General features: G+C 39.4%; 1 protein-coding gene across 1 annotated transcript in view; it reads left to right on the forward strand.

Moving 5' to 3' along the window:
- Positions 1-11,752, forward strand: part of LOC115216377 (biogenesis of lysosome-related organelles complex 1 subunit 6) — a 28,600-nt gene extending 16,848 nt beyond the window's left edge. The window contains exon 7 of the mRNA XM_029785672.2: positions 11,100-11,752. Within this exon, the coding sequence (XP_029641532.1) occupies positions 11,100-11,219 (120 nt within the window). The 3' untranslated portion in view covers positions 11,220-11,752. The remainder of the gene's footprint in view (positions 1-11,099) is intronic.
- The last annotated feature ends 98 nt before the right edge of the window (positions 11,753-11,850 follow it).

Consider the following 11,850-nt stretch of genomic DNA (forward strand, 5'->3'; position numbering starts at 1 on the left):
ACTGGTTGATTATATTGACCCCAGTGTTAAATATATACTTATTTTATCGACCCCAAGAGGATAAAAGGCAAAGTTGACCTTGGTAGCATTTGAATTCAGAACCTAAAAAAGCAGAAGAAATGCCACTGTGCATTTTGCCCTAACAATTCTGCCAGTTTGCCATCTTAATAATAATAATGATGGTGGCATCTAAAAAGCACCCACTATACTCTCAGAGTGAGCATCATCCAGCCGTAGAAACTTTGCCCGATCAGATTGGTGCCTGGTGCGGCCTTCAGGCTTGCAAGCCCCCAGTCAAATGTTCCATCCCATGCCAGCATGGAAAGCCAATGTTAAACGATGATGATGATATATATATATATATATATATATTATATATATAAGATATATAGAGCCTGTAACCAGCCTACTTATGCATACCTTTTCTTTCCTTGGACACTAAACTCTGCTTGTGAAAACCTGTTGGGGCAAGTGAAACCAAATCAAAATCAAATTTGGTGACTGACATCCATACTAGTGGGGTGCAAAGAGCACCATACGAGCGTGATCGTTGACAGAGCGGCTAACCGGCTTCCATGCCAGTGGCACGTAAAAGGGCACCATTCGAGCATGATCGTTACCAATGTCACCTTACTGGCCCCTGTGCTGGTGGCACGTGTAAAAAGATTCAAGCAAAGTCGCTGCCAGTACCGGTGGCATGTAAAAAGCACCCACTACACTCTTGGAGTGGTTGGCGTTAGGAAGGGCATCTAGCTGTAGAAACTCCGCCAAATCAAGATTGGAGCCTGGTGCAGCCATCTGGTTTGCCAGCCCTCAGTCAAAATCGTCCAACCCATGCTAGCATGGAAAGCGGACGTTAAACGATGATGATGATGATAGAGTAATAAGAAATTGGAGGGGATCAATAGGTGGTTCATCAACTTTTAGTTATTACTAGCAGTATAGCCCGGCTTTGCTCGGGATCAAGTTAAGATTATTAAGCTAATTAAGCTCTTTATTTCAAAGCAAACTAAGTAACATCGACATCAAATATGAGTGAAATCCATTGAAATGGGTAAACTTTGGGCTGAAATTTTGCAGACAATTTGATTGGGAAATCCCATAAGGAATTGCTTTATCCATTTTTTTCCACTCATTGATTGTTTTTTTTTTTTTTCGTTTTTGGAGAACTTAAAGCATTCAAAGATCCCATGAGTCCTAAGTAATGCTGGCATCAAGTTTGAACAAAATACATCAAAATTGGTAGATGTTATGGTTGAAAATGGGGTGTAGCCAATTTTAGCGGGAAGTCCTATAAGGAATCAGTTTATCGATTTAAAAAAATTTTTTTTTTATCCTGATTAAATGGAAAACCCTATAAAGAATCAGTTTATTGATTTTTTTCACCCCAAATAGGACTTAACCGAACATTGCTGATTCAAAAAATCTATATTTATATGTTAAAGTTGGTTTTCATACCCAACCCAGTTCTGCAGAATCAATGTTGTAATTGGAACGCATGGGTTGGGAGTTTGATTGGGAGAGGGGATCAGGTTGCATAGGCCAACCCTTTTGAAAACACCACCTGCATGACTGGAGAAATCAACCAACCAACCTTTATGTCGGCTGTTATTATACAGAGTTTATTTGAATTATTCATACTAGCAGATAGACCACCCTTCGAGTGGTTTTCTTCTAGCTCCTTGATAATATTTTCACATTTGATTCCCATTTCTAATAATTTTTATATTTTACTTCTAATTATTTCTTTGTATAATAGTGCTCACTTGCTTAGTAAATATTGCTTTCAGTATTTTATCACAGTCATAATCTCTCTTTTTTAAACAAACATCATAGGGAGAAGCAGTTTGACAAGTTTTACTTTCCTCTCAAAGCAACAAAGAGATTTCATTTCAGCAGCCCATTTGTAAGCCTTGCAGTGAGTGTGTGTGTGTTAGAGAGAGAGAACATTGCAAATAATGAATGAAATAAACATGAAATGGAAAAATCGTATAAATAAAAGGGCATTACTACAGATGTATACACCCTCGACTGTGTTGTCTCATAACATCCAGAAAAATGGATACATTTTAACAAAATTTTCTACAAATACCACTTAGATTTTGTGGCTTCAGAGTATATTGGGATTTATGGGAAAGAATGTTTCCAGGGAGTGGTGAGATGAGTTTCAGAAAATTCGCACAATCTGACTTTTTCCCCCTCATAACTTTCAGGAAGATGGGTATCTTTTAATGAAAATTTATACAAATCCCTTTCAAATGACATAGGTTACGATTATAAAGAAATTTGTGGGGAAAATTTTTTCGGGGATTTTCCCAATTTTTAAAAAATCACAGCCTTCAAAATGTTGGAGTTGTGGGGTGGGGGAGAGCGTCTTTGTATGAAAAAGTTTTGAAAACTCATCATCCCACTCCGGACAACAACTATATATATAATATAAATATATGCATATATACATACATATATGTACACACCTACATATACATGTATATATACATGCATATATGGGTACAGGACATCAAAAAAACATTCGAAATGCAGAGTAGATGAAACAGGACAACTGAAGAAGGGGGAATATTCTTTATGTTGTATGTCTCGTTTCTCTGTTTGTTTTTATGCTTTCGTTTTCTCATTGTGTTCAACATTTTTTTGATGTCCTGTACCATATATGCATATCCCTAATGCAGGCGCTGAGCAATCTTTTACCTTTCTTCAGTCAATTTCTTACATTTTCATTTCTTTTCAATTTTTTCATTAAGAACAGGGGAACAAGGTACTTGATACCCAGCGAAAACACTCCCAGTTTTTCCTGTTCTCCTTACTGAAATGAGTGCCCATGCACGCATTAAAATTTACCGATACTTTTGTGCTTCTTCAATAATGTGTACCTGCAGACCTACTAACTTACCTACAATCATTCCTACACACATTTCAATAAGGAAATGTGAAAGATTTCACTGCTATTTCTAGCGCTTGATGCTACCACGTAACTGCTTCTTGCAAATACCTGTTCAGTGGTAGTACGTCTTGCTACAAATACCAACCAAATCAGTTAATGTTTATAAGTACACCTGTCATATCAACTCCCAACACTTTTCTTACTTTCTTTTCCAGCGTATTCATATGTTTTCCATCACGGACATTCCAATTATACAAAAATAATTCCATACTTCTTCCATAATGTGGGCACCGAGCAATCTTTTACATTTCTTCAGTCAATTTATTACATTTTCATTTCTTTCATTAAGAACAGGGGAACAGGGTACTTGAGACTGAGCGAAAACACTCCCAGTTTTTCCCATTCTCCTTACTGAAACATGTGCCGGTGCATGCATTAATATTTACCGATATTTTTGGGCTTCTTCAATAATGCGGGCCTGCAGACCTACCAACTTACCTACAATCATTCCACTAAGGAAATATGAAAGATTTCACTGCTATTTCTAGCATGTGATGCTACCATGTAACGGCTTCTCGCAAATACCTGTTCAGTGGTAGCACGACGTGTTACAAATACCAACCAAATCAGTTAATGTTTATAAGTACACCTGCATATCAAATCCCAACACTTTTCCTTCTTTCTTTTCCAGAACATTCATATGTTTTCCATCATGGACATTCTGATTATGCAAAAATAATACATTTCATTTTCAATTCCCTGTCCCTACTCCTAATTTTTACATTTTCACTTCTTTCAAAATAATTCCATACTTCCTTAATGCAGGCGCCGAGCAATCTTTTACATTTCTTCAGTCAATTTCTTACATTTTCAATTCTTTTCAATTTCTTTCATTAAGAATAGGGGAACAGGGTACTTGATACCAAGCGAAAACACTCCCACTTCTTTCAGTTTCCTTTACTGAAATGTGTGCATTGGCATGCATTAAGATTTTATGTGACTGTTTTTGCTTCTTCCTTAATGTGGACCTGCAGACCTACCAACTTACCTTTAACCATTCCTACACTCACATGCAGCATCAACGGCAGTTTCTACCCCATGAGCACCACTAATTAAACCTAAGCAAGTCATCCAATTGCTCTCTCATTAACCCTTTCCCTATCCAATCTATATGACAGAGCAGCCATACATTGACAAACAACACCCAAAATTCATGTTCACACAAACGACAACATTCCCAACGCACTTCATAATCACTTTCTCCTTTGCTCTTACCATTTTTCTCGCCTTGCCTTTCACAATTCTTTCCATTCTCATTTTCATGTCATAACACTAATATCATCTTATTTTACACATTTACCGTTCTACTACCACTTCATTATTACCACAGCAGTTGCAAGTTTGCAACTGCTCTACAGTTACATACTAACCCTTCAATTAATATTTCATACTTAACAGTGTATCTCACTGCATTTCATCATGCTTATTTTAGATCATGCCCCGAAGGAAGACTTCTTCAATTGGACGAAAAACTGTGAAAGCTGCAAGATCATCAGCAAGGAGGGCCAATGAATCGTCTGTCGAAACTGACATTAGACGATCACAAAATGCTGAACATATGGCCACTTCAAGAGCACTTCAAACAAATCACCAGCGTACACTTCGACGAACTGCTGATGCTGCCTCAACTGCTGCTGCACAAGCTGCAGAGACTGAACACCACCGTAAAGTTCGACGAAGTGCTGATGCTGCCTCAACTGCTGCTGCACGAGCTGCAGAGAGGAAAAATGAACGCGCTACACGCCTGCTCAAGAATGCTGCCAACATGGCTGCTGCGTGAGCTTCCCACACCTTACAACAGAGATATACTATGTTGCAGACTTCCATTCAACAAAGAGCTCATAGATGGGGATTTTCAATGCCATGCAGCTCACAATGGTTATTAAAGGCTTTCCACTACAACCCTCACCTTCATTATGATTGCCACCCAGATATGAACATTGGAGATATGTTCATCACTTGCTCTTTCTGCAATGCTAAGAAGTGGTCAAGAGAGACTCCTGCGATGTGTTGCACTAATGGAAAAGTTAACCTCACTCCACTGCAGGATTCACCACAGCTGTTAAAGTCACTCTACGCTGGCACAACTACAGAGTCGAAACATTTCCTGAATAACATCCGGGAGTACAATTGTGCATTCTAAATGACATCTTTCAGCGCTAATGTTGTTCAAGAAGGCGGGTTTATGCCAACTTTCAAAGTGCAGGGACAGGTTTACCATAGAATAGGATCACTCGAACCTGCTGAAAATCAAGATCCTCAATTCCTTCAACTGTACTTTGTAGGTAATTTACATGAACAAGCCACCCAACGAAATTCTATTTCCACAGGTACTAACTTTCACTTGATAATGCAACTGCAAGACCTTTTGCACCAGAAAAATAGCTACGTACGCAGCTTCAAGTATACCTTGGAAACAGAAGCTTCATCAAATTTTAATGTTGTCATTGATGCCCAGAAAAGACTATCTAGGGAACATGCAGGCCGTTACAATGCACCCACATGCAATGAAATAGCTGTACTCCTTCACGGTGAACAGCACAATCCCAGAGACACCACCCTCCAACGAATTAGTGAAACACACTGATCATACGATACACTTCAATATCCACTTCTAGTTGTTAACGGTGAGGATGGCTACCACATTGGTCTACTACAGCAACATCTCCAAAATCATTATGAACATCTCAACAAGCCAATATCCTGCATGGACTTCTACTCATACCGATTTATGACCCAAAACAACTGCTGTAATCACCTCCACCAGTCTCGAGAGCTGTTTCATCAATTTGCAGTCGATATGTGCGCAAAAATGGAATCAGAGAGATTGTGTTTCATCAGGTCACATCAAAAAGAATTGCGCTCTGACAGCTTCATCCATCTTCGAGATGCCATCAATAATGATGCTGCTCCAACAAGTATAGGAAGACTTTGCATCTTGCTTTCCACATTCACTGGAAGTCCCCGATATATGCATGAAAGAACACAGGATGCAATGACTTTGTCTGCCATTACAGCAGGCCTGACCTGTTCATAACTTTCACATGCAATCCCAAGTATAAGGAGATTCAGGCCGAACTCTTCTTCAGTCAAAAGCCTAAAGACAGGCATGACCTCCTTGCCTGAGTTTTCCATCTGAAGTTAATCACTCTCATGGAGCTCATAAAAAAAGGGCAAGTCTTTGGGCCCATACAATGTGACATGTACACAATCGAATGGCAAAAAAAGGGCCTTCCACATGCTCATATCCTGCTTTGGCTCTCAACAAAGATCAATTCCAATGAGATCAACAAGATAATCTCTGCAAAGCTTCCTGATCCAGCTTTAGACAAAGTACTCTATGAAAGAGTTAAAGCAAACATGTTACATGGTCCATGTGGGCATAGATTCAACATAAACTCACCATGCTTCAAAGACAGCGTATGTTCAAAAAGGTTTCCAAGGAGGTTCCTACTAGGAACTCAGACAGGTGCTGATGGGTATCCATCATCCAGATGGAGAAAACCAGAAGGCAGAGGTTTCACAGCAACTCTCGGACAGCACGAGTTTGATAATAGATGGATTGTTCCCTACTGCCCACTTCTGTCAAAGACTTTCAATTCCCACATGAATATTGAGTTTTGCAAGTCTGTTAAATCCATAAAGTATGTTTGCAAATATGTGAACAAGGGTTCTGATGCTGCAATGTTTGGACTTCAACAAGAATACTGCCAGGATGAGGTGACGCACTATCAGGTGGGATGGTACATAAGTAGCAACGAGGCTTTCTGGTGCATCTTTGGCTTTCCACTTCACCAATGACACCCCGCCATTCAACAGCTTGCAGTACACCTGGAAAATGGTCAAAGAGTGTACTTCACCGATGTTAATGCTTCTCTGTTGGCAGAGGAAGCAAGGGATAGCACACTCACTGCATTCTTAAAGCTTTGTCAAGTGGATCTGTTCGCTCAAACCTTGCTGTATCCACAGATTCCATCGTACTACACTTGGAATGGAAAAAAATGGGCCCCATGGAAAGCAGGTCAAAATGTTCATGGATACCCTGGCATTAAGTTTCACACTTGCCTTTGGCGAGTATACACAGTGCATCCCACTCAACAAGAGTGCGTCTACCTTCGTCTACTACTGCATGAGGTCAGAGGGCCAACGTGTTTCCAGGCCCTAAAAACCATTCATGGACATGTCTGCACAACATACAGGCCATCGACAAGGTCTGTTAGAAGATGGTGCACAATGGGGTGCAACTTTGGGAGAGGCTGCTTTATCAGAATCACCTAAAAGTCTCAGGGCACTATTTGCAGTATTACTACAGGCATGCAAACTGTGTGATCCTGCCACTCTATGGCTCAAATTCAGAGGCAACCAGGCTCAACTGCTCTATCCTGACATGGAGGGTATCAGCAATGAAGTCTATAACAAAACTCTCATTGACATTGAAAACAGAATTGTTACACTGGATGGAAATGAATTGTCCACATATGGCCTGCCACAAGCATTCAGGTCAGGGTCAAATAGCCTTCCCACTGCTGTCATTCGTGAAACAACCTATGACACTCAAGGGCTTTCAAAGTACATTGTTGAAAATGAGCCTAAATTACTTCTGCACCAGCTGCAGGCCTACAGAACTGTTCTTAACAGTGTACGCCAATGTGAGGGATGAATCTTCTTCCTTGATGCTCCTGGAGGGACAGGAAAAACATTTATTACAAAGCTTCTCCTTGCAGAAGTTAGGCAGCATCAGAACATTTCAGTAGCTGTAACCTCCTCTGGCATTGCAGCTACTTTGTTACCCAGTGGCAGGACAGCACACTCAACTTTTAGACTCCCTCTCAATTTAGCAGCATCTGAGATGCCTTCATGCAACATCAACAGAAGCTCAGATCAGGTGCAAGTACTTAAAATGTGTCATCTAATTGTCTGGAATGAGTGTACCATGGCTCACAAGGGAGCTTTGGAAGCATTAGATAGAGCCCTGAAAGACACCCGAGACTGTCAGGCTCCAATGGGAGGTGTAACACTTCTGTTGTCAGGTGATTTCAGGCAAACTCTTCCTGTCATTCCGAAAGGCACTAGAGCAGATGAAGTCCAAGCATGCCTAAAGTCCTCTTCCCTGTGGCATCATGTTATGATCCTCAGTCTCACCACTAACATGAGAGCTCACCTACACGGCGACAAAATGTCCACAAAGTTTGCACAGGACATTTTGACACTTGGTGAAGGCAAGGTGCCTCTCGATGCTGCAGGACAAATGGAAGTGTGGTCATCTTCCTCTGTTGTTAATTCTGTAGATAACCTCAAACACAAAGTCTTTCCCAATGTCACACAAAACTACCAAAATCACAATTGGCTGTGTGAAAGAGCAATATTAGCTCCAAAAAACATCGCTGTTAAAAAAATTCATCAACAGCTAGTGCATTCTCTTCCTGGCACTATTCACATTTACAAGTCTGTTGATACAATTCTAGATAAAATGAAGTGGTGAACTATCCTCCTGAATTTCTCAATTCGTTGGAGCCTCCTGGACTACCACTCCACATATTAGCACTTAAATTTGGAACTCCTGTAATGCTATTCTGCAATCTGGGGCCACCAAGACTTTGCAATAGAACACAACTGCTGATAAAGAAAATGATATCACACGTTATCAAGGCGATCATTTGTTCTGGATGTGGAAAAGGTGATGATGTCTTTATTTCAAGAATTCGTCTTACTCCATCAGGAGCAGAAATTCCATTTACATTCAGAAGACTGCAATTCCCCCTTCGTATCAGCTTTGCCATGTCCATTAACAAATCTCAGGGTCAAACCCTCTCTGTAGCTGGCCTTCTCTTAGAAGAGCCCTGCTTCTTACATGGACAACTGTATGTTGGCTGTTCAAGAGTGGGAAGCAAAAGAAACCTCTTTGCATATGCTCCACAAGGAAAAACAAGGAGCATTGTTTACAAGTTGTTATAATCACAACAGCCAGGAGGTATGCACATGATCCCCTTTTTTTACCAAACTTCATGTACTTTATATTGATATACATATATATATATGTGTATGTATGTATATATATATATATATATATATTTATATATACATTGCTTGCCAACTAATGTTGGTATCTTTATGCCCCCATAAATTAGCAGCTTTCACGATAGAATGAGTACTTGGGGTCAATTCGTTTGACTAAAGGCAATGCTCCAGTAACGCCACAGTTAAATATTTTAAACAAGTAAAAGATAACAATAAACAAATATGCCATTTCACTCCTGAGCAATGCTGGATATCTCTGCTAGTATTTAATAAATCTAAGTATTAACTAAAGTAGGAAGTAATTAATGAAGTATAATACATACCCTGTATATATATCTATATGTATATAAATATTTATAGATATATAAATATATATGTGTATATACATATATATACGTGTATGTATACATATGTATATATATATATGATCATCCCATGAATAATGTGGTTTTTTATACTTCCTTTATTTTTCGGAATTAAGATAAACAAAGTTCTTTTTTAATCAAAAATATACTCTCCTTCATTTCCTACAATGCTCTTCTATCTGTCTGGTAGACTTGCATAACTCCTTAAAATTCACTTGACCGTATTGCAGTACTGTTCTGACCTCGTCAACAGAATTCATATTTTTTCCATTGAAATGATTTTGAAGTCTGTCGAATAAATGATAATCAGATGGGGGCAATGTCCGGCGAATATGGTGGGTGGGGCATTGTTCCCATTCAAATTGCTCTCACCTTTGGAATGTCATCCTCACTGTATGTGGCTGAGCATTATCCTGATGGAAGATCACCTTCCGTCCTGAAACCAAAAATGGTCATTTTCCGATGGCATGCATTGTGTCGATGAATGGTTGAACAACCAAATCCAAGCTTCTCTACTAGTTCCCCAACAGTTACAATGAGATTGCACCAGGCTTTGCAGGATGTCTTTGTCGACCTCTACAGATCTTCCAGAATGAGGCTCATCTTCTAGGCTGTAGTTTCTGGCTCAGAATTTCTGGAGCCACCATTGACACTGGCTTACATTTATTGTCCAATCCCCATATACTGCATTAATATTCCTTGCACTTTCCACCGCGTTATTGCCTTTATTAAACTCATAAAGCAAAATATGCTGAATGTGCTCCTTCAGTAATCTTTCAACTATCAGATAAACTTTATTTTCAGATATTTGCATTACAAAAATTTTACATTATAATCTTTTCTATAAGTCACCTATCATAAACTGCAATGGCAATGTCACATTTTCTATATAGTGTGTACCTTAAAAGATACCTATTTCTCTATATGCTATGACAAAATGCAATCACTCACTCTCTCTCCCTCTCTCACATGCACACAAAAATGATGTATGTGTATATGGAAGATTGTGTATGTGAGACAGAGTGAGACCAAGTGAATGCCACTTACATTTACATGATAACACACACCTTTACTCTCTCTCTTTCATGCACATACACACACACGTCCATTTCATCCGTTCCTGTCCGTTGCCAGCCTCACCTGGCCCCCGTGCCGGTGACACGTAAAAGCACCATCCGTTTCGTGGCCGTTTGCCAGCTCTGTCTGGCCCCTGTGTTGGTGGCACGTAAAAGCACCATCCGTTCGTGTCCGTTGCCAGCCTCGCCTGGCCCCCGTGCCGGTGACACGTAAAAGCACCATCCGTTCGTGGCCGTTTGCCAGCTCTGTCTGGCACCTGTGCGGGTGGCACGTAAAAAGCACCCACTACACTCACAGAGTGGTTGGCGTTAGGAAGGGCATCCAGCCGTAGAAACACTGCCAGATCTGACTGGGCCTGATGAAGCCTTCCAGCTTCACAGACCCCAGTTGAACCGTCCAACCCATGCTAGCATGGAGAACGGACGCTAAATGATGATGATGATATATATGTGTATATATAATAGAAATATTAAAATTACTAAGTCTCTCTAAAGGAGATTACGGCAGCGTTACTGGATATTAATAGTTATCGCCAAACTAATATGGCAGTCCATAAATATAAGACTAAAGCTGTCACTGATTAGCTCCAAGAGGCCATCGCCTCTAGCTAGCTATATGACACACGAACCTGTGTCCATCTGAAATTTTGGTTGTAATTAAATTCCTCTTTTAACTTTCAGAAACGTGCATTACGGCTGCAGCAACAGAAGCAGAAAGAAGAACTCCAGCGAGCACAACAACAAGAATATGAATTAGAAAAAGAGCAAATGCTTGAAGCTAAAGTGATTCCAAAACCATGAAACTCCAACCAGTGATTTTAGAAACTGACTGCAAATGTAATCATCACTTGTATTTATCTCTTCTTTTGGTTCAAACAGTTTTTTTTTTTAAAAAGGCTGTAAAATCTGATTTTTATTCCTCTTGTTTATCTAATTTTAATCTTGTTTCACTGCCTCTTTTGGAAAGTGAAGGATTTACAGACTTAGTAAAACTTAATGCTGCCATGGTTCTCTTAATTGAAACTTTAAAAGGAAAACATAAAAAAGAAAAAAATTCAGAAAATTGTTGAATTTCTTTCAAACGAATATTGTGTATTATTTCATTGCATAATAATGTCTTCATATGATGTTAATATTGTGATGAATGAGGAAAGCCGGAAGAAAGGAACCTAACAATGAAATATCTGCTTGAACATGACTAGCAAAGACATTTCAACAGCAGTTCAGAGGTGAAACATTTTATCAACTGCTGCCTATTGTTTGTTAAATTTAGCATCAATTTCATAGGAAACTAATAGATGCACTGGAAGAATAAAAGAAAATGTTGATAATATTCAAAACTTCTTTTCAGAATTTATATTTTATAACATTGAGTTGAAAAAACATAGTTCATTGTCTGTCTGTTTGTCTGAAATCAATACATAGGTTAGCA

The sequence above is a fragment of the Octopus sinensis genome, linkage group LG10 (genome assembly GCF_006345805.1).
Source record: "Octopus sinensis linkage group LG10, ASM634580v1, whole genome shotgun sequence".
Lineage (NCBI taxonomy): Eukaryota > Metazoa > Mollusca > Cephalopoda > Octopoda > Octopodidae > Octopus > Octopus sinensis.